Genomic DNA, 25,281 nt, shown 5'->3' with positions numbered 1-25,281 from the left:
CTTTGCTAATGCTATTTCATTGTGCATCGTCTGTGGCAAACAACTTACAAATGCAGCAATGGATCCAGCAAAATTGAAAAGACATTTAACTACAAATCACATCCATTTGACAAGGAAAGGTGCTGATTATTTTAAATGGCTATTGTAATCTCAAAACAAACAGAGTAAAGCTTTTGTTAAAAAAAAAACATAAAAGTCACATTCAGTGAAAAGGCTCAGGAAGCAAGTTATTTAGTAGCAGAACTTATTGCCCAGAAAAGGAAAAGTCACGCATTTGGTGAGAACCTAATAACGGTATGTACAATTATAGTGAGTAAATTGCTAGAACAAAATGCAGTATGAGATTTTGAAAAGGCTCCACTCTCAAACAGTATGATAAGTCGACTTATTGATGACATGTCACATGATGCTGAAGAGGTTTAGTGTAATAAACAGAAAAACAACAGCTTCTCTATCTAAGTTGATGAGTCAACTTGGATAGAGAAGTTGATGAGTCAACAGATTTCACCAATAAATGAGGCACCTCTGTAGCCAGGTGGGCAGGAGCAGCAGTGCGTAGCACATGCTTTTTGATTACAGTGGGGTTCGAGCCCGTAACCACCAAATATGGAGGATGCAGAAAGGTCAGGGAATGACCACCGCATATCCCCGGAGCAATATGGCTTTAGTTGCTAATGCTCCTAAAAAAAAACCAAATAACAAATAAATAACCAATAAATGTCATGCTGTAAGATTTGTAAATGATGGTGAAATTCAAGAAAACTTTTTATGCTGCAAAGAGCTGCCCAAAACAAGCAAAGACCGAGATGTATTTAATATTTTGTCTTCATATCTGGAAACAAAAGGTCTGTCTTGGAGAAACTGTGTTGGCATCTGTACTGATGGTGCTCCATCAATGGTTGGCTCCACAAGAGGTTTTGCCTCTCTTGTAAAAAAAAGAAAATCCTGACATTGTCACAACACACTGCTTTCCTCACAGAGAGGTGCTGGTGTCAAAAACTCTTGGAAATGAAATGGAATAAGTTCTGGATGGTGCTACAAAAATGGTTAACTTTATTAAACTAAAACCAGTTCACTTGAGAATGCTTAAAAAACTATAATGCATAAAATCTCCTGCTACTTACAGAAATCCAGTGGCTTAAAAAAAAAAAAAAAATAAATAAGAATAGTACTCAACAGGATGTTTGAGCTGAAAGGTGGATTGCAGTACTTTCAAGAAAATAGTAGGCCAGATTTTGCCGAGTGCTGTGAAGATGAAAAATGGCTGCAGAAACTAGCCTACTTAGCAGATTCTGCAAAGCCCTGGAGAAAATGTTTTGACTTCAAGTGACAAGATTCTTGGATTTAAAAGGTAACTGAATCTTTGGAAAAATCATGTTGCAAAATGAAATCTTGAAATGCTTCCATTGTTGCCTGGGCTAGAGTGTGAGGAAAGATATCAGCACGTCTAAAGTCTTATTGAAAACCACCTGGAAGAACTGCAGAACAAAACTGAAGGATTATAATCCTTCAGTTTTCTTCTGCACCATTTTAGCCACAAGCAATGGTGGCTATTTTCCCTCCCTTTCAACACAAGTGTATGACTGGTTGAGGGACCCTTTCTCTGAACCTTCTGCTCAGCCTGAGAACTTGACTTTTTGTTGTTGCTGTTGGATTTAGGAGCATCAGCAACTAAGGTCATGTTGCTCCGTGTATATTGTCTGCAAATTGTGTGTTCTGAGGTCTATTTTCTGTTGATGGATGAAAAACCAGAGTTTCAGGGAGAAAAAACCATGCTAACCTTGCCTGAGACCAACTAATTCAGCCACGTCGTGAAAAAGACCCATAAAAATTCCTCCCATCATTGACAGGATTCGAACTCGGGTCTTTTGTACCCAGTGTGGGGTGGATAGCGATCCTAGCAACTGTGCTACCCATCACGGTGAGAACTTGACTTTAAAAGAGGAATAACTTTGTGAACTGATTTTACACTCAAGATGAGATTTACGGATCTGTCCCTAGAAAAGTTGGATTTCTTTAAAAGAAGAGTATCCTGCCATTCATAAGAAAGGAATGAACATTTTGCTGCAGTTTTCAACTTCTTACATGTGTGAGCAAGCTTTTTCTTGTTTAACAAGCATCAAGAACAAGGACAGAAATCGTCTCATTTCAGTTGAAGATGAAATCCGTGTGTGCTTATCTCAAGTTCAATCCAGAATTGAGTATTTGTTCAACAAAAAACAAGCACTGGTTTCACATTAAAGAGATAATTTGTATTCTTTATTTTTAGTTTCAAAACAAACACCCTTTATGCATATATGCCTATAAAAGAGATCAACACATGTGTATAATAATTTTGTAACTGCTCAGCCTATATTTGAGCCTGATCATCTCACTCAGTAAGAAAATGTTTTTTCAGTCATGTATAAAATTGTCTTAGGCTATATTTTTATTCAATATTGCTTTAGCTTATGCTTTTAGTAGCTTTACAGTTCAAACATTGTCAATAAATTTTCATGTTGTAAATAACGTTAATTTAAAATCAATTTACAACCTTTATTTAAATTAAATCTACTGAGCCTATCTCTAGAAAAATTAAATCCCATTTTGGCTTAAGCCAATTATTTAACAAAAATTTTAAAATTTATGAAAAGGAAAGAAGTGAATTCCAAGAAAGGTAAGCTAAGCTTAACTACCTGTTTGTCCGTTTTTTATAAGAAGGGTTGCCTAAAAAGTCATTTTTAGTTTTAAAAAGGGGAAAAAAAAACTACTCTTGCACATACCAACCTCATTAGCATCTTGTATAGTAGAAATTTGTGATAAGACTTTTAGGCTACTGGAATAAGGTAAAAAAATAAAGTAGGAAATAAAAAAAAAAGGAAAAAAACTGAAATTTCCTCCACCTACACTACTGACTTGCATTAGAGTTGATTTCTTTTGTGGGGAGAGGGAACCACACAAAAAGAGTAGGCTAAAAAGTTGGTCAAAATAAACAGATTCACAGAAAAATATCATTCTCTACTCAAAAGGGCATTGACAATTATTACTGGATTATTATATCTACAACTTACTGATCATGCTAACATACCATAAGCTGTAGATATAAGAATTTTTATGCAAGAGTTTTCTACAGGTTTTTTGCAGGGGTTTTCCTGAGACAACTGAAAATTATTTCAAGGGTTCCTCCAGGGTAAAGAGGTTGAGAAAGACTTATCTAGTTGGTTCAAAAACAACTGATCCTGTTTGATGTATTGCTGGCCCACAATTTCCAATCTATACAAGGGTAAGTTAAATTCACCAATAATGAGGCACTCATGCTCTCCCATTCAAGTTGTCTTGACTAAAGAGATTTTTTATCATATTTCCCACAGTCATTAACAGCACAATCACTTTTTTTTTTTTTTGCCACTAAATAATAGTGAACAACCTGGTCAACATAACAAGTGATGCACATTTTACTTACCATGCTATAGTCTGCACAGGTTTGTACAGCAGTTGTGATCTCAATAAAAATGTTTTAGATAAAAGTACCAATTGTATTCAGGTGTTACTTTTAGGATCTAAATGATGAAGAGAAAATGCATGTTACTCATTTATACTTTGCATTGTAAAACATTATTCAGGATCTCTGGGGGTATATTCACACATTTTTCTCAATATTTAAATCCACTTTCCTTGCACAGAATCAGGTGAATGTGTCTCATGATATTACTGTAGTTCACACATTAATCACAGACAGAAGGACAGGACGGACAGGAGAGGAGACAGACAGACAGAGAGAGAGAGAGAGAGAGAGAGAGAGAGAGAGAGAGAGAGAGAGAGAGAGAGAGAGAGAGAGAGAGATTCGACAAATAAAATCAGTTATTAAGTGTACCATCATAATGCTACCCATTTGACCTCTGCTGCTTGCTACAAATGGTGCAGTGTTTTGTCATATGATTCAACATTCAACATGGTGCTATACGGTAAAAGTCACAATTCTTTGCAATCAAAGAAAAATGATTTAGTCCTTATAGGATGCTAGAAAAAAAGATTTGATGCTTCCACTACAAGTTCACCTTTGCTGTTTTTGGCTCACAATTGTGATACAGTGAGACTCATCTCTGACAACTGTTGGAAAGCTAGTTCCCCTTTATTGATAAGACACTGCAAGCTGAGGCTCATGTGCATATTCTTTGGGTAGTCTGTAAGATGAACAATGAGAATGCATTTAGGTATCCCAGTTGCTCATACTGCCTCACATCTTCAGATAATGCAGGTGATCAAGTTACTCACCTTCACAATTTAGTACTGTGAAGGTTAATGGCACAATGAGTTTGCCCAGTTTGTGGTAAGTCCATGATGGAGTGACATTAGGTCCCTTACTGTTTGTACCACTTGTAAAATATTGCTTGTCTTACACAATATTCTCCATGAACAACTTAAATTGACAAAAAATTCCTTGCACACACACACACACCACATACTTTGTCTTGCAATGGTATGCAACATCTTTATATGCATCTCAATGGTGTAAACATTATATTGTTAGATTCTACCATTATGTTATTAGATATATATTATTAGATTCTACCTAGCAGATGAGTGAAAATCATCATCTTCATAATCATCATCCACTCCACCATCTGAAATTAATAAATAATTTAAATTAAGCAGACTTTCCAGAAACAGTTTTAATTTGGCATTTACTTTTCTTTGTTAAGGGAAAAAAATAAAAACAAAGTATTCATGGAAAAAAATGTCAACATATAATTGCTTATTCACTAAAAAAAAAAGTTAAAAAATTAACTTTAGAAACTGTGCTCTCATATTCTCATTGTTCAATTGAAAAAAACAATATTTTTTATCTTTAAAACATGGGAACAAAAATATGCAACTTTTGAGTGGAACCACAAATAGATAAGATGAAATATTAGATTAACTGATACTTAAGAAAAAGCTACTAATTTTATTACTAATATTGATTAAAACAAAATAAAAATACTTGCAGCACCACATAAAAATTTATATAGTGCTGCAACTAATTTTAAGTCCACAAACTTTGTTGAGAACGTATGAAACCACTTGGAAATTTGTTCTTGAAAGCAGCATTTATTCCTAAATTGCATAAAAAAAAAAATCAAGAAGTGTGCACATATAATCAAATATTGATAGCATTAAAAAATAAAATATATTGTGAAATGTATTCATATTACAGTGAACTTCTCAAAAAAGAAATAGGTTCTGGATGTGTGCAGTTAGTACTCATGTTATAAAATATGGTCTGCTCATGCAGGCAATCAGCCTACTCATACTGCTATGTTAAATGAATGGGAATGCATTGAATTTACATAAATATGAGGTACCAATTGCTACAGTTAAAGAGAGTGTTCTTTATTTAGTTTATCAAAACTTGTTGACTTGATGCTGCAAATTTGACACCATTATTTCTACTTTCTTCACTTTTTTAAAATGTCTAAAGCAGATAGCATAAATTGAAATAAATAGGAAATTAAAAGAAAAAAAATAAAGTGCTTATGCCTATTTTAAGTATTTTGTTCTCTTATTTGTAGCAATTTTCACTGCATTTTTCAGGCAATACACTAATTTTATTTCTACACTTCCTTCCTTTTCGATACTCACTTTACTTGAATTTTGAGTCTATTTTCTTTTATACTGAATGGCTACATCTAATTCCTTATATTGGATCAGATTTTATCAACACACCCATTTTTTTTTTATCTACACATGAGGATAAAAATAATAAAAAGTCTTCTGGTTTTTATTATTTTCATCCTCATGAATTGAGCATCTTCTTAATAATGATTTAATTTTTGTTATGGATTCCCATGTTATAATGAAGTTTTTTTTTTTAGTACATAGGTAGGCATCTCTTTTTATGAGACAGATATGTTCTTAGAAATTGCTAATATAGATAATTACCTGTAATTTATTCCTAGAAAGCACAATGTAAATCAAATATAGCTCAAATGACTAAAAGGAAAGGGATCAATAACATTGGTCTACCAGATAATCATATTAATGGCTATAGATGATCTTGTTCAGATTACCAACAAACTAAATAAGTATTTTTCATCTACATTCACATGTGAAGAAGTTTTTAGGGCGGGAACACCAGAAGTACATGTTATAACTGGGAGCTATATGATTTTGTTATAACTGAAAATAAAGTGGAATAAAGTTTAGAAATTGTTAAAGCTAAAAGTAAACAAGGCATCTGAGGCTGATGGGATCTATTCAATTATACTAAAAGAGCAGCAAAAGAGATAAGCAAATCATTGGTCATAATTATGAAAAACATCTTTGGATTCAGGGGAGTTCTCACAAATTGCAGATGTGCAAAAGTGTTTCCTAATCATAATTAGGGATCAAAGGACAAAGTGAGTAATTAAACACTTGTAAGCTTGACCTTTTCCAAGGAAAATAAATAATAGCATCATTGGTTAAAAAAGTATTGCAGGATCATCTTGATAGGAATGCAGTCACGACAATCACAGCATGGATTTTATATGGGGAGATCTTGTCTGACCAATGATTAGCTACTATGATACAATTAGAAAGTAACTGGATAGAAAAAATTGTTTTAATATCATATACTTAGATTTCAGTAAAGCTTTTGACAATGTTCCATATGAAAGGTTACTGTACAAATTAGAGCAACGTGGCATTAGGGGCAAGTTACCACTATGAATAAGTAATGGCTGAGGAGCAGAAGATAGGGGTGATTATAAGCAAGCATTGCTTTCCTTAGACTAATGTTATTAGTAGAATCCCACAAGGTTCAGTGTTGGACTCCTTAGTGTTTTCAATACTTATTAATGATATTGATTAAGGCATAGCAAGCTTATTGTCTAAGTTTGCAGATGATAAAAGGTTGGCAGGGTAGTTAACAGGAATAAAGACATTACTATGCTAAGACTTAGTTGAGATTGAAAATTGATAAATACAAGGTACTGCATATGGGCAGCAGTAATCTCAGAATAATATACAAATTAGGTGGTAATTTGTATATTATTCTCCACTCAGTGGTGGAGAACGAAAGAGAACTCTGGGTTACTGTATAGTCTGACACAATGTTTTCTGAGCAGTGAAAACAGGCTACTAGGGCAGCTTATGGCACATTTTTGTCAATGATATACAGGAATTTTTCCAGCAGGAATAGAAGTAATTATCCCATCATAAAAGGCAATAGTTAAGCCACTTGAGCACTACATATGGATCTGGAAACCTCATTTTAAGAAGGATGTGTGTCTCATGGAACAGGTACAGAGAAAAGCAAACAGATTAGTCAGGGACACAAAAGTGTGGGGCGCCTCCGTAGCCAGGTGGGCAGGAGCAGTAGTGCGCAGCACACGCTTCTTGATTAGACTGGGGTTCGAGCCCGTGACCACCAAATACGGAGGATGCGGAAAAGTCAGGGAATGACCACCACATATCCCCGGAGCAATATAGCCTTAGTTGCTAATGCTTCTAAAAACCAAATAACAATAACAAAAGTGTACTCTTACCACAAAAGACTTCAGTTTTGCAAATTACAATGCCTGGAAACTAGGCACTTGTGAAGAGACTTGATAGAAGTGTTTAAGGCTTTAAACAGATTGAGTAAACTAAATGCTGATGGCATCCTTACTCTTTTTGGACAACACAAAATGGGATATAAACTTAAAAATCTAAATTAAAAAATGATGGCTACAGGACAGATGTGTGAAAATTTTCTTTCAACTACAGTAATGATTGTTGTAACAAACTACCATCTGGTGGCACAGGTAATCTGAATACATTTAGGGAATAATTAGACAAATTATTAGAGATCGAGGAACAGATGAGTTGTGCAGGGTTTTTTCTGGCTAAGGTAAAGAAAGCCAACACGAGAACCATGGCATTCACACAGCAAACTTACCGGACAAACTGGTTTGCCGTTAGGCAAACCAGTTTGTCCGGTTACCAGAGTTTCTCTCTGCATTCTTGATAAATAGATGGTGCATGTTATCAGTAGCGGCAGTAGAAGTTGAGAATGATATAACTGATTGACACGTAGGTGTGACAGACGATGTAATGTTTAGTTTTTTCTCATTATTAAAGGCAGATTATTGGAGTTAGTGAGTGTTTTCACTATTAATAAAACCATATTACTTTGTATGATTTCTTTGTATGTTTTAAGGTTAGGTTTTATATCCTAACCTTAAAGATTAGGGTTAGGAAAAAAGGAAAAGATTTACCAGTTTAAAGGTCTTTCATTATATTTCCTAATCTGACTTTAAATATTAGGTTAGGAAATAATAGGAAAAGAAAAATTCTTTATATAAATGCATATCATAAAGTTAATCAATCACTTAATGCTATGATGTTATTGTGTTCACGCACTAATCAGTACATCGTTTGTCAAGCCTACGTGTCAATCAATATATCATTCTCAACTTCTACTGCTGCTACTGATAAGACACACCATCTGTTTACAGAAAATGCAGAGAGAAACTGCAGTAGCGGCAAACCAGTTTGTCCGTTAAATTTCCCGTAGTTTGCCGTGGTTCTCGTGTTGGTTTTCTTTACCTTCACCATATGTTTTTATAAGGAAATAACACAGTCCTGATGTCTATCCCTAACTTGACATAATCAAAGCTAACTTTAACCTTTACTAGTTTTCAGTTAGCTTATAGTGCAGTATTGATGGCGAACCTTAAACACTTCAATCACTCCCAAGTCCTTGGGAGTGACTGAGATGTAAAACACAATCTAAATATTAACTACATTGTGGTAAAACATAGCCCAAACATTAACTAGATATCCAGATGAATTATCTAGGATAAACAAAGTTTTGTTATCCTTTTGTCTTTTTTTTTTTTTTTGCATAGTAATTCTCAAAACATGGTGTGAAGTTATCCAATCTTGGAATAAAATCACCATCATCTAGAATTTATTGTCATTCTACAAGATAAATAAATAGTTTCCCATATTGCTCATAACCTGGTCTCTTCCTTTCATAATTCTGGTAGCACTCATTCGTGTCAAAATAAGGACATATTCTTTAATTTTGCCACCAGCAATAACAATTCATACAAATTTGTCATTTGTATGAACTGTCATTGCTGATGAAAATTCATATGAATTATTACTATGAATTTGATTTCAGGAAAGCTAAATGCTCACCTTATGTCCATTGCATCTCATTCAAATCAAATTGTTTTTAACACCTGTAATTTCACCACTAAAGAAATTTTCTTCTGTGTCCTCTTTCTACTATGGTGTTGCTCTATTTAATGATCATTTGTCAGACATAGTCTGTGGTGATTTTGATACCATTTGTATAATCGTACACAATTACTCTATATGCTGCATTGCAGGGCAACGCAAAAAATGACATCCCCTCTCTCCCTGCGCAGAAGAAGAAAAAAAAAATTCCTAGCAACTTTCAATTTTTATAGTATTGAATCTGTGAATCAATGAATCATCTGTTAATCACTGAATACTATTATAAAATATTGATGCCACTGTAGACAAAAATTAGACCGGGGTTCGAGCCAAATACGGAGGATGCGGAAAGGTCAGGGAATGACCACCGCATATCCCCGGAGCAATATGGCCTTAGTTACTAATGCTCCTAAAAACCAAATAACAAACAACTGTAGACAAAAATGGAAAATAAATAGAAGACTATGTGTATATTGTGCCACTAATGTCCTACAGTGCTCTTCTTTGGTCATGTGCAAGTTTTTTTTGTGTTATGAGGATCTCTTTCGTGAATTTTGAGGTAGATCAACTTTTTTTTTTTAGGCCTGACGTAGCCGAGTGGTCAGGAGCGAGAGTGCATAGCACGCGTTCCTTGAGTGACCGGGGTTCAAGCCCATGATACTAAATACATTAAATATTTGTATTGACGATTTATTGTAAACTCTACTGACTTGTTTGTCGTGCCGGAGTATAAACAGAAAATTTTATTTATTTTTTTTTTCCAAGAAATACATTTCCACTGCATTTCATTTTTCTGTCTATACTGCCAGAGGACCATGTTCTCCCCTTCCTGTGACAGACCTTGGGTTTTCACTCTTTATTAACAACTGCATTGTCCACAATTATACCTAAAGTAACTTTTTTTTCTTTTTTTTTTTTTTTTTTTGTTAGTTGTTGGCACATCAGCTTCTGTGGCCATAATGCACCTCCCAAAGTTTTTGCATTTACTCTGATCCAAGACCGAGGCGGGATTCGAACCTGCGACCTTTGGGTTGCCAGGCAGGCACTTTACCCACCCGGCTAGATCTGTCGGCCCTAAAGTAACTAATGTCATTTTTAATCAAATAACAACATCCAGAAGGTGAATCTATTATTCATTAAAAACAATATGCACTATTGTGACTACTTCTGGAACTATTTGGTTCCACCATCAAACAACAGACCTCCATTAGTAACCTTGTGCCAAGTGATGAATAAATGTATTGCATCTAAACAAGCAGCATTTTGAAGAAAAACGTCCAATGGAAAACAACTTTTGTTACATGATAATAAAACCCTTATTGGCAGGCCTCCCTCTCTTTTCACTTAATCTATCTATTCCTCTTCTTGGAAACAGTATCCTTCTTTACTTGATTAAGTAAAGAAGAAGGATACTATTTCAGTGAGGTATTGAAATTGTTTGAGAAATAAAAATCACACCATGTTCTGTTCCCTGTACTCCACTTCTTTGCTTGATTAATGCCTTAGGCCCATGCATGCAAATAGGAGAATGATTATTGCATAACAAAAGTTGTTTTCAATTGGAAGTTTTTCTTCCAAACATCACTTGGCTACTCATTTAGATTGGTACATTTATTCATCTCTTGGCACAAGATCACTGATTGAGGTTACCTGTTGTATGATGACGGAAACCAAATAGTTCCGAAAACAGCCATAGCAGTGGCTTCAAGTCTTTAAGAAATGACAGATTAAATTGTTGCATGATGTTATTTGATTAAAAGTGATATTAGTTATTTTAGGTCTATTCATGGATATTGGAGCCATTTCTAAAGAGCCTAAGCCTAAGCCTCTTTCACTGTCACATGGTCCTCCAGCAAAAGAGACAGGAAAACAGAACACAGTGTGAGTGTTATTTCTCAAACTATTTCAATACCTGCATTGAAACAGTACCCTGTTTCTTTACGAAAAGGTTAGTGCATCCAACGAGAATAAGTAACAATGGTCTTTCTCTAGAGCTGCGCCAACCAGGTGGTGCAACAGGTGAACAAGACCAATGTTCTGTAAACACTAAAAGAGATGGCAAAGACTAAGGAATTTTAAATTTTAATTTTAAATTTAAAACTTTTTTTTTTCAATATTTCTCAGATGTCTGAGAAGGAAACGACTCTCTCATTAGGAATACAGAAAAAAAAAAAAAAAAAATGAAAAGCAACCAAATAAAAAATAAAAAAAAAAGCAACAAGTTTGATTACCAGGTTTCTGGACATCCAGCCACAGCCAGGTCCATCAACTTCGATTTCCTCTAGCCTTACTACTGTTGATGAAGAAACTGAAACGTGTGAATTATCACCTGTCCAAGATGTTGAAATTCTAATTCAGCAAGAAACACTAGGTGCAAGTGAAGTAAATTCGGATGAAGAGGAAAGTGAAGATCACAATAGTGGTAAACAAGATCAACTAATTTCACTTAATGGTCCTGGTAAATGGCCACAAATTTTAAATAATAAAATAAGAATGATGTTAGTTGAAAACAAACCAGAACAATTAAAAAAATTTGATTTTCAAAAGATAAATCTAATAATAGAAGAAACTTTTCTATTGAATATTACACTAAAAAATTACAAAACGGTGAATAACTTGCATGAAATTGGTTACTGTATTCGATTTCACAAAATGTTGTCCTTCGTTATAACTGTAAATTATTTTTAAACAGTACTGTTTCAGTTCCACTGGTAAACGGTAAATTCAAAGATTGGCAACATTTAAAGACATTTGAATATTCACAAAAAAAAAGCAATATGCATGCTGAATGCACTAAAAAATTCATTAATTTGCATAAAAACTTAGAATTACAAAATACAGTAAATGCACATCCAATAAATCAAGAAAAAATAAGATGCAATCAGTATTAAAGAGAATTGTTCTTTGCATTCAATATTTGGCAAAGAAAAATTTGGCTTTAAGGGGTACTAATTCAAAATTATTCGATAACAATAACAGAAACTTTTTGCAATTAACACAAATGACTGCCAGATTTAATTCTACTTTATCGGAACACATCCAACGTATTCAGATTGATAAACTTCACATGCCACATTATTTAGGAGACAAAATTCAAAATGATATTTTAAATATAATAGGAAATAATATAAGGACAAAAATTTTAGATAAGTTACAGGAAGCTAAATATTATTCTTTGATTTTAGATTGTACACCTGATACCAATCATCAGGTACAACTGACAATTATTTTAAAATTTGTAATTTATAATGATGAAACACAAAAAGTTGAAATTAGGGAACATTTTTTAAGTTTCTGTGAAATTGAAAATACAACTAGTAGTTGGCTAACTACATTCATTTTCGAATTTTTTGAAAAAATATAACATTAATACTCAAAATATGCATGGGCAAGGCTACGACAATGGGGTCAATATGAAAGGAAAACATAGTCTTCGGGAAAAAATTTTAGAGCCTTTTTCGCACCTTGTGCTGCACATACTTTGAATTTAGTGGCAAATGATGCAGCAAAAATATCTTTTGAGACAATTGATTTTTTTGGAATCATACAAGAACTTTATAATTTTTTTTCTAGTAGTACTAAATGGTAGGCAATATTAAAAAACAAAGTTTTAAATCTTTCGCTGAAACCTTTGTCAGACATGTATTGGGAAAGTTGAATTGATGCTATAAAACCTCTAGTATATAATCTATAATAAATCAATCATGCTCTTTATGAAATATATTCAGATTCTGATAATAAATTTGATTCAAAAACAAAACATCAGTCTCAGTCATTGTCAAATAAAATTAGATCTTTTAAATTCGTCTGCTCTACTACAAAGCACCAGGGCTGATGGAATCTCAATTATATTAAAAGAAGCTGCAAAGAGGTAGTTAAACCTTTAGTCATAACAATAAGAGCATCCTCAAATTTAGGAAAAAGATCATCTTGACAAGAGTGGAGACATCAGGCAAATGACAACATGAATTTGTTAAGAGTAGATCATGTCTGATTAACTAAACAAATCTAACTACTATGAGGTTAATGAAATTCTAGGACAGAAAGCCTCAAACTATGTGAAATTTAAAATATGACATTGGTTAGTGCAGTTGCATTGTTACTGCATAGTTGAATTTTCATTGTGAAGGATTTCACAATATGAGACGTTATAATACTATGAGATCATCACAAAAGAAAAAACTGGATGCAAAGAATAATTCTGACACCACATACTTAGATTTCAATAAAGCCTTTAATACTGTATCACATGTATAATTGTATAAATTGTAGCAATATGATATTAGAGGCAAGTAACTACTACAGATAAAGGGATGGCTAAATGATAGGGGACAAAGAGTTTTTGTACAGGGCCACTACTTTTCATGGCTTAATGTGATGAGTAGGCACCATAGGGGTCAGCTCTTTACTGTTTTTTAATATTTATTAATGACATTGATGTATTTCAAGTCTCATGTCTAAGTTTACTGATGATACTGAGTTAAGCACAGTGGTTAATGACAGTAATCAAGATCTGCTACTTCAAGAAGATCAAGATAAACTAAGCAGATGGGTTGACATTGATAAATGCAGGTTAGTGTATTTGGATAGTAGTGAACCCAGAATAACATGCCATTTGGATAGCAGCAAACTCAAGGTAGTTGATAGGAAAAAGACGGTAATTGTATAGTCTAGATATTCTCTGAGAAAACAGGCTGCTAGAACAGCCCATGGGATTTTGTCAATGATAAACAAGAACTTTGCGAGCAGAGGCAAAGAAGAGAGTATCCCACTGTATGAGGGTGATTCAAAAATTTCAAATTTTAACACATACAGGATGGCTGTACTATTATGATTCCCTTTTCATTTTTTGACATAGTCCCATGCAATGCACATCTCCCACCAATGATCTAGTGCCTTGATCCCGTTGGGGAAAAAATCTTTATCTTTGTCCTTCAACCATGCATCCACAGCTGTGACCACTGGCACCTCCGTAGCAAGGTGGGCAGGAGCAGTAGTGCATAGCACACACTTCTTGATTAGACCCAGGGGGGGGTCGAGCGCGTGACCACCAAATACGAAGGATGCGGAAAGGTCAGGGAATAACCACTGCATATCCCCGGAGCAATATGGCCTTAGTTGCTAATGCTCCTAAAAACCAAAATAACAACAATAACATAACTGTGACCACTTCAGAATCAGAGGAACATCTCTTCCCACAGAAATTATCCTTCAGCTTGGGAAAAAAATAAAAGTAACTAGGGGCAGGATCTGAAGAATAAGGTGAGTGCCGAAGCAATCTAAAATCCTGAAGTCTGTATGGCGGTCATTACAACCTAAGAAATGTGACTGGGTGCACTGTCATGAAAGAGCAAAACACCTTTTTGCAGTTTTCCATGCCACTTTTCGTTGATGGCTTCACAAAGTTGCCTTATGCGGTTGCTGCAGTATGCCCCAGTGACAGTGGTGTCCTTTTCCAGGTAGAGTCAATCATGATGCCTTCTGCATCCCAAAAAACTGATGCCACTGCCTTGCCAGCTGACAGAGCAAAAGAACTTCTTGGGAGACAGAACGTGGATGCTTCCACATTATACTTTGTTTTTTGTTTTTGGTCAAAGGGATAAACCCATGTTTCATCCACTGTAACAATCTGGGAACAGAAATTTCATTGATCACTAAGCACGTTCAAAGTTGGTGATAAACATTTGTTTGCAGCATGCCTTTTGCTCCCTGTCCACATTTGCAGGACCCATCAAGCACTGACCTTTTTCATTTTCAAAAGATTTCATCAGGATTGAATACCGCCACCAACTGAAATGCCTACAGACTCAGCTATACACTTAACAATCACTTGTCTGTCTTGTAGCACTAGGTCATATGGATGTGGATTGTCTAGAACAATCATCACACAGTTTCCTGCCACAACAAAATTTTCTGTGCCACTTCACAACCGTGGCATATGCAGGAGCCTTATCCTAAAATGTCTGCACAATATCAACATAAACCTCCTGTAGAGCCATTCCTTTCAACGACAGGTATTTTATTTCCACCCATAGTGAAGTAGACCCTGAATGTGAAGTAGACTCAATATCAGAGTCTACTTCACATTCAGGGTCAGATTCTTCTGAGCTGTCATTATCTTCATTATCCCATAATATATCATCTTCTGAGCCATTGAGAGCATTGGTGATGCAACATTTTTTAAATGAGTGCCTGACTATTCTTTCTGGGATCAGCTTCCAAGCTGTTGATACCCATTCTGCCAATTCTGATGCCGGCGCTTTCTTAATTTTTTCGGAAGGTGTCAGCGGAAGGTTGTCGGTCAACAGCCAGGATTCATATTCCTTTCTCAAGTAATCCTTAAATGGTTTGTTGACTGAAACGTCGAGTGGCTGCAGTTGGCTAGTCTGCAGTTGCTGCTGTTGGCTACCAGGAATCACAACCAAGTCACCACGTTTTTGCACGATTTTATTTTTGACCCATTCGGACAAATGTCCACGAAATGCATCAAGTACTAGCATGCTAGGCGGGTTTTACGAAGACTTCCAGGATGTCTATTTCACACAACATTTAGCCAGTCTTCCATAAGCTCTGCCGACCTCCATCCATTTTTTTGTGCACTCACAATAACATCTTTGGGGAAAATTTCATTCTTCGGTATAGTTTTTCGATTTAAAATTAAATACGGTAGCAACTTTCAGTCATCAGCGGTGATGCATAGCATCAGAGTGATACACTGCTTTTCGTAGCCCGTGCTTATAATCTTGATTTCTTTAGCACCTTTAGTGTTGATGGTGTAATTTCGAGGCATATCGAAGAAGACCGGGGTTTCATCAGCATTTCCAATTTGACTAAACTTGTAGTTTCGTTTTTTCCTTAATTTCATCACCTGTCACTGAAAGTTAATCAGCTTCTGTTGAAAGTCTGCAGAAATTTTTTGACAGATAGATGTTCGGCACTTTAACGATAATCCACTACGATGCATGAGTCTGTCGCACCAGCTGCGACTGCCTTTCAAAATTATTTTCTCTATTCTGAGGGACTTCGCAATTTCACCAGCTTTCAATTGCATGGTTTGTCAAGTGATGGGTAATCTTTTTGCACGTGTCTCCGTTACAAAATGTATCACAGCTTCATCAACTTGTGGAAATCTTCCTTTCTTAGGCCCTGTAAAACACTTGGTTGTTGCTTTGCATGAAAATATGGAATTGCAATCATTTCTCCAACGACGAACATTTACTTCACTAATGTCAAAATATCGAACCGCAGCTCTATTTCCATGTTCTTTTGCACACACAATAACTTTTCGTTTCAATGCATCTTCGTAGTGCAATCTTTTTGACACTTTAATGTGCAATAAGGGATTAAAATTAACGAAATACAGTAACTCCACTTCTTATGTACTTTCGAAGATACAAACAAAACTTCCTAGTTTTAGCTGAGTGAACTCCACTATAATGAAATAACAGTGGCTTCAGATTTCAAAAGCACGTAAAATCACCCATGCCACTTTATTGAATGCAATAATGGTCAAGCTTGGAGACAGGGTTTCCACGTAAAAACAAAATGTGTGATGCTGTGCAAGGTGCAGGAAAATTCAAAAAGAAAACTGTGATTGTAAGACGCCATCGATTCTAAGATGCACCCCGTTTTTAGAGACGTTTATAGGGGAAAAAAGTGTGTCTTAGAATCAAAGAAATACAGTATATGGCAGCATGAGGCAGTGCAGAGAAACCAACACTAACTACAGCCATGTAACATAAATATTAATATTAATAACCTCTGAAGAAGAACAAACGGATTGGAGAAATAAAGCAATAAAGAAATATCGGCAAACATTGGATGTGGCATAAGCAAAACCAACAACATGTAGCGAGTATTATAATGTATGTAAAGTAAAACAGGAGGTAGGTAGAATGGAAAAGCAAAGAGAAAAGTGAAGTGTCAAGAAGTTATAAATTATTTAAACCAAGGCAGAATTAATTTTCCAACACTTTTGTTCTTCTTCAGAGTCTTCTAATTTTAATGTTTAAGTTACATGGCTGTAGTAAGTGTTAGTTGTCTGCACTGCTCATACTGCCATCTATATTCATTTTATTTTCAATTTCTTGTATATACCTCACTCTCTCATTGGAAGTCTGGCTTTGCATTTGGTAAGTGCTTAAGCTTTCTCAGTTTCATTTCTTTACTGCTTTAAGGACTCCATGGTGTGGGTCTATTGCTTCAGTGGGCTGACCTTTTGTTGTAGTGATTTGCATTGCAATCGAAATGCAGTATTTTCCATGACTATTGTTGTCAAGTGTCCCTCTGATGAGAATGAACTCTAATATAGTCTATTTTCTATTTTTTCGTTTTTAACGATTTTTAGTTGTTTTACTTATTCATCATTCTTCATTTATCCGTTATACTTTTGTGACTGGATTATTATATCTTGTTATGAAATTTCACATTTTTCTGGCTTTGGCATTGTCTGTTGTCTCTGTTTGGCACCAATCTAAATTTGTTATTTATTGGCTCATAATTTTGGCTACATTTGCCTTTCATTATTTAAATATTCTTGATTTTTGATGCATTTTCCTTCCACAGTACTTCTAATTTTTTTTTTTTTTTTTTTTTTAATTCTGCCTTGGTTTAAATACTTTCTTTGTCCAACTTCTTGATACTACTTTTCTCTTTGCTTTTCCACTCTGCCTAACTCTTGTTTCACTTTACATATATTATATATATATCCAAGAAAGAAACTAAGCATTTTTAGTGCATATGTTTATCCTACAGATATCCATTCAACAGAGAGAAAGCAAGCCCCAAAATAATTTGCTAAATAAATATATGAAAAGCTACTTAAGAATTATATATATGTGGATTCATACTTACTAACAGAATATCTAATCTCGTAAAACATTTACATAAAATGAAAAATAACAATTTGATCTTGACTAGCATATATCCAAACTAAGATTACTTACTTTTATTAAGAGATGGTAGATCATGAAGAGAAGATAAAGTCCCTTGAAGGGCTGCTCCTTTTATTTCAGATGTTTTCCCAGAGGTTATATTTTGAGAATCTTTTGAAGTTACACTGTTAGCAATATTTAATGGGGACATTTTGTCTGAGTTTTCTAGTCCTGCATGAGAATCTCTAGATAAACTAGACAGACTGTGGTAAAAAAGAGGGGGAAAAAACTGAAATCAATCAAAGAAATGTTTATCGATATATTTCTTAAACCAAATATAAAACCAACAAAAAACATTTTTAATCTTTGAAACATATTTATTTATTTATTTTAATAAAGTAAAGTTTTCACCTATAGAACAAAAATTTTCCTTTAACTTTACATTTTCTTTTTAAATTTTAGCCTTGGTTCAATTCCCAACAACGACTGCTAGAAACTGACCAGAGGAACCCATGTGAAAAGAGAAATTAAGTAAAGGAACATGGTTATATTTCACTGAAAGCTTTGAAATAATATGATATTAGCATTAGTAGAGGCATATGATGCAAGAAAGCAAGCTTATGCAGCTTCAGCCAAAAAAAAAAAAAAAAAAAAAAACACTTCCACTTCATCCCTCCGTTCGTTCAAAATACCTGTTCAGCTAAGCCTTAAATTTATTTAGGCTATAAACTTCCACAACAAGGGATGGAAGTCTGTTCACCAACAAACTACCCGCTGGCTAAAGGCAAATTTCCGCACATCTATCCTACATCTGTCTTTCCTCAATTTGAATTTATGCCCTCTCAGGTGATTATTCTGAGCAAAAGGAAGAATCCCATCAGCATGCTCAAACCATTCAAGGCTTTATACACCTCGGTCAGATCACCTCGCAGGTGCCTAGTCTCCAGACACTGTAATTTGCAAAACTTAAGCTTTTCTTCGTAAAAGCAACCCTTTGTTCCATTCACTAATCTTGTTGCCCTTCTCTGTACTCGTTCCAGCAGCTCTACATCCTTCTTGAAATGAGGCCTCCAGACTTGTATACAGTACTCAAGGTGTGGCCTGACCATTGCCTTACAAGGGAATAATCACCTCCTTATCCCTGCTAGAAAAATTCCTGTATATCATTGACAAGACACCATGAGCTACTCTTGCAGCCCGTCTGCACTGCTCTGAGAACTTCATATCTGCCTGCACAATTATCCCCAGGTCCTTATCGTTCTCTATCACTTAACAGTTGATATGTTTATTACTCTGGGGTTGCTGCTTCCCATATGTAATACTTTACATTTGTCAATGTTAAACTTCATTTGCCACCTCTCAGCCCATCTGCTCAACCTTTCCAGATCCAGTTGCAGCAGGATAGTGTCAGTAGTGTCCTTGACAACCCTGCCAACCTTTGTATCATCTGCAAACTTGGACATTAAGCTTGATATACCATCATCGATATCATTTATAAATACAGAAAACAATAATGGATCCAACACTGAACCCTGAGGGACTCAATTAATAACATTAGTCCACGATGAGCAGTGTCCATTGATTACCACTCTTTGTCTTCTCCCCCACACCACCCCTTTATCATAGCAGTAATTTGCCTCCAATGCCACACTGCTCCAATTTGTAGAGCAGTCTTCCATGTGCAACAGTATCAAAAGCCTTTCAAGTATATAATATCAAAGTTATTCCCTGCATCCAGTTCTTTTGTGACTGCATCATGGTATCCAATCAAATTGGTCAGGCAAGACTTTCCCTTAACAAAACCATACTGTGTCCGAGCTATAACTGAAGTCTTGTCTTGATGATCCTGCAGTGCTTCTTTAACCGGTGCCTCCATTAATTTTCCTGGAACAGAAGTTCAACTTACAGGTCTATGATTACTTGTGTCAGCCTTTCATCCTCCTTTGTAAATTGGGGGTCACATTTGCACATCTCCAGTCTATGGGTACCTCCCCTGAGTCCAAGGAAGCTCTCATAATTATGGCTAAGGGTTTGCTTACTTCCTTTGCTCCCTCCTTTAATATAACTGGATAGATCCCATCCACCACAGGTGCCTTTCTTGTGTTTATCTTCAACAATTTCTCCTCCACTTTATTCTCAGTTATTACAAGAATATCTAGCTTACTGACAGAGTTGAATGCACCTCTGGCATTCCCCTTGCTGAATAACTCCTCATGTATGAATGTCGATGCAAAATATTCATTTAGTTTGTTAGCTACCTGAGCACAATCATCAACAGTTGAATCATCGATATCAAGTGGACCAATCTGATTCATCCCCTTCCTTCTAGAGTTTACATAAGTAAAGAACTCTTTGCTGTTTTTCTTTGCATCCTTTGCCAAAGATTTCTCGTAATCTGCCTTCGCCTGCCTAACCTCCTTTGTAACTTGGTTACAGACAAACTTATATCTATCATAGGCTTCTGTGCCACATGTTAATTTATATGTATCCCATGCATTTTTCTTCTCTGCCATATGTCTCATTAGTTCATCTGACATCCATTTTGGCCTAAACCCTGAACAATATTTCTTGGTTAGCATGTAAAGCCTAGTAGATAAGTTCTTTGAATGCTTCCCATTTTGAATATGCTGTTGGTAACATCATCAGTTGGTCCCACTGTATAGAATTTAAATACTGTCTCAGACCATCATAGTCGCCTTTACGAAAGCAATAACCCTTCCCTTTACCCCTGATGGTAGTTACCTCTTTGAGTAAATCCCACTTCAGCACACTGTGATCACTGCTACCTAGTGGTTCCCTTATCTGCAGATTCTTAATGCATGAAGAATCACTACTGATAATCAAATCAAGAGTATTACTCCCTCTAATGAAAAAATTTATCAGACCCACAGAACTATCGTCCCATAGCTTTGACTAGCTGCTTAGGCAAGATTTTAGAGAAAATGGTCAACAATAGACTACCATGGTATCTAGAAAAACTCTGTTACAGGCAAAACACAGCACAGTCGGTCCTGATGAAATACATTATGCAATGATACAACAATTAGATGAACAATCCCAATTAGCCTTTTTAGATCTATACAACAAAATATACCTTGAAAATTCTTTCCCAAACAAATGGCACCATGCAATAATACTAGCTTTCCCAAAACAGGGAAAAAAATTTATCAGACCCACAGAACTATCGTCCCATAGCTTTGACTAGCTGCTTAGGCAAGATCTTAGAGAAAATGGTCAACAATAGACTACCATGGTATCTAGAAAATAAATTTTTAATGACTAACAGAGTTATTTTCTTGATGATTATTTAATTCTATATAATTTTATAATTTTTTTTTTTTTTTTTAGGTTCTTAACATTCTTTTTCTTTTAATTCTCTGATCTTCTCAACCCAGAACAATATGGCTTTAGAAAAAAAAAAAAAAAAAAAACGCTGTACCTTAGATGTACTCATACAATTGAAAAATCAAGTACGAAATGCTTTTCTCACCAAGTCACGGTTAATTTTGACATCGAGAAGGCATGATACCACGTGGCGCCATGGTATACTTAGAAGGTTACATCAACTTGGCCTTAGAGGACATCTAACCCCTCTACATATACAATTTCCTTAAGAATTGGACCTTCCAAGTTCGAATGAACTTGGAAGGTCCGATTCTTAAAAACAATACACTTTACAATATATATTACCAAGAAGAAGGGGTCCCTCAAGGATCTGTACTTGTTGTTGTGTTGTTATTTGGTTTTTAGGAGCATTAGCAACTAAGGCCATATTGCTCCGGGATATGCGGTGGTCATTCCCTGACCTTTCCGCATCCTCCGTATTTGGTGGTGACGGGCTCGAACCCCGGTCTAATCAAGAAGCGTGTACTCCGCACTGCTGCTCCTTCCCACCTGGCTACGGAGACGCCTGGATCTGTACTAAGTGCTACACTCTTTGCAGTCCACTTCAGCGCAATAATAGAACAAACAAATCCCAAACAATATCTTTACAACTGTTTATGATGATGATTTCAGCATTTCTTATCAAGCACAGCATATGAAGACAATAGAACGGCAATTACAAGTAGCCATAAACAGAGTCATAAAATGGACAGAAAGAGATTGATATAGAATTTCAATACAAAAGACTGCATGTATACATTTCTGCAGAAAAAGGAATCTCCATCCTGACCCCGAACTCAGGCTGAAAGAACAGATCATCCCTGTTAAAAATAGTGTTCGTTTCTTAGGACTTATTTTTGACAAAAAATTGACTTTTCTAGAACATATCAATCATATAAGAGTCAACTGTCTGAAGAAAATGAATATCTTGAAGATCCTATCTGCTATATCCTGGGGAGCAGACAGGACAATCCTACTACGTTTACATCGCCTTCTCATTCAGTCTAAGCTAGACTATGGTGCTCCAGTCTATAACTCCGCAATACCTAGTGCCCTGAGATGGCTCGATCCGGTACATCACTGCACACTCCATTTAGCCCTTGGAGGAGCTTTCTGCACCTCACCCGTGCAGAGCCTGTATACTGAAGCGCAAGAACCTCCTCTACAAATCAGAAGACAAAATCAATTACTTTCTTATGCAGCTAAAATAAAATCCTTACCAGGTCACCCCCTACAGAAAACTCTTTTTACATCTGAATGGGAACAACATTATCAACAACAACAAAGAATCGATAAACCTGCGAGCATGAGATTAAAAAACCTTTTTCACAGTAGAGAGCTTAACTTGGATAATACAAAGTATAAGTCCGCTGACGAAGCAGTCTACACCACCATGGATAATCAGACACCCTTTATGTGACTTCTCCTTCCACCTTTGGAACAAACAAACCCTTTATCATACAAACCATCAACAACTGCATGTGCTTATAAGGCACAATTTTCAGATCACTGCTTTCTATATACAGATGGATCCGAAACTGATTCTCATGTGGGAGCAGCAGTTTACTTCTCTGACATCTCATTGCCCAAAAACTCCCAAAAGATTGCAGCATTTATACTGCAGAACTGCAAGCCGTTATGTTAGCCTAAACCAAATCGACCATTCAAGTTTCCAAAACAGCATCATTTTCAGACTCCCGTAGTTCCATGATGGTGATACAAAATACCAATTCTAACAAACATCCACTACAACAGCAAATTCAATACAGAATATCAAAACTCCTTGAACATCGTCGTAACATTAGATTTTGCTGGATCCCAAGTCATGTCGGAATACATGGGAAAGAGCAAGTAGACAGAGCTACTAAAGAAGCCAAAAACAACATTTCTTCATCAGAATATATCCCTTTTTTGGATTACAAACAAGTTATTCATCACAGTGGAATACATCACTGGCAGCAGCAATGGCAAGTACTAACCACTAACAAATTGCATCATAAAAGATTATTCCAACCATGGAAATCCAGCATACAGAAAAACAGACACTATGAAGTGATACTTGCAAGGTTAAGAATAGGACACACGCATTTCAGCCATTCTTACCTTTTGCGAGGGGAGGATCTCCCCCGCCGAAACTGCTTTAAAGAGTTAAATAAACATCACTCTCAAAACCATACTGGAAGATAGGAAAAATATAGTAGATGTTTTTCAGTTCCTCAAGAAAATAAATTACTATAATCAAATATGAAACCAAATATTATCTCTGAAGCAAGCTATAGCCACTTTGTGACTCTTGGAAACTATCAGCAGCAAAATGCGAATTAGAACAAGACTGTTGTAAAAAATTTTACAGGAGCATTTTAGCCACAGTAGCTCTTGGGCCAAGAATTCTTAAAACAATCAATCAAACCTGACTTATTAATCTTTCATTAACTGAAAACCTTTTTCACGCACTGTAACATTTTTAAAAATTGGATTTTATATATATATATACAAGGTGTCTCAAAAATATTGGTACAAACGTTTAGGGGAGGTAGGTAACATCTAAAGGAATGTGAATCGCATAGGAACCCATAACCGGAAACATCACATTAGCATTAGCAGAGGCATTTGATGCAAGAAAGCAAGCTTATGCAGCATCAGCCAAAAAAAAAAAAAAAAAACCCACTTCCACTTCACCCTCTGTTCGTTCAAAATACCTGTCCAGCTGAGCCTTAAACTTATTTAGGCTATCAACCTCCACCACAAGGGATGGAAGTCTGTTCCACCAACCAACCACCGGCTGGCTAAAGGCAAATTTCCGCACGTCTATCCTACATCTGTCTTTCCTCAATTTGAATTTATGCCCTCTCAGGTGATTTTTCTGAGCTAGAGGAAGAATTCCATCGGCATTGAGCATGCTAAAACCATTCAGGGCTTTATACACCTCTATCAGATCACCTCGCCGGTGCCTAGTCTCCAGACACAGTAATTTGCAAAACTTAAGCCTTTCTTCATAAGAACACCCCTTTGTTCCATTCACTAATCTTGTTGCCCTTCTCTGTACTCGTTCCAGCAGCTCTAACTCCTTCTTGAAATGAGGCCTCCAGACCTGTATACAGTACTCTAGGTGTGGCCTGACCATTGCCTTATACAATGGAATAATCACCTCCTTATCCCTGCTGGAAAAATTCCTGTATATCATTGACAATACTCCATGAGCTACTCTTGCCGCCCGTCTGCACTGCTCAGAGAACTTCATATCTGCCTGTACAACCACCCCCAAGTCCCTTTCATTCTCTACCACTGTCAGTGTAGTACCACAGAGTTGATACGTTGCTCTGTGGTTGCTGTTTCCCATGTGTAGTGCTTTACATTTGTCAATGTTAAACTTCATTTGCCACCTCTCAGCCCATCTGCTCAACCTTTCCAGATCCTGTTGCAGCAGCATAGTGTCAGTAGTGTCCTTGACAACCCTGCCAACCTTTGTATCATCTGCAAACTTGGACATTAAGCTTGATATACTATCATCAATATCATTTATAAATACAGAAAACAATAATGGACCCAACACTGAGCCCTGAGGGACTCCACTAATAACATTAGTCCACGATGAGCAGTGTCCATTGATTACCACTCTCTGTCTTCTCCCCCTCAACCACCCCTTTATCCATAGCAGCAATTTGCCTCCAATGTCACACTGCTCCAATTTGTGTAGCAGTCTTCCATGTGCAACCGTATCAAAAGCCTTTCTAAGATCCAAGTATATAATATCAAAGTTATTCCCTGCATCCAGTTCTTTTGTGACTGCATCATAGTATCCAATCAAGTTGGTCAGGCAAGACTTCCCCTTAACAAAACCATGCTGTGTCTGAGC

At 36.0% G+C, this 25,281-nt stretch overlaps 1 protein-coding gene across 1 annotated transcript in view; it reads right to left on the bottom strand.

Moving 5' to 3' along the window:
• The window catches only part of LOC150080812 (centrosomal protein 43-like), a 203,490-nt gene that overhangs the window by 52,199 nt on the left and 126,010 nt on the right, over positions 1-25,281 (bottom strand). Inside the window, exons 5-6 of the mRNA XM_090381485.1 lie at positions 18,114-18,304; positions 4,553-4,604 (exon numbers count right to left, since the gene is read on the bottom strand). Coding sequence (XP_090237611.1) covers positions 4,553-4,604; positions 18,114-18,304 — 243 coding nt within the window. The remainder of the gene's footprint in view (positions 1-4,552; positions 4,605-18,113; positions 18,305-25,281) is intronic.

Source organism: Mastigoproctus giganteus, chromosome 9 (assembly GCF_048544385.1).
Source record: "Mastigoproctus giganteus isolate SK-2022 chromosome 9, ASM4854438v1, whole genome shotgun sequence".
NCBI lineage: Eukaryota > Metazoa > Arthropoda > Arachnida > Uropygi > Thelyphonidae > Mastigoproctus > Mastigoproctus giganteus.
The sequence above is the reverse complement of the archived record's forward strand: the minus strand, read 5'-3'. Positions and strand labels throughout refer to the sequence as shown.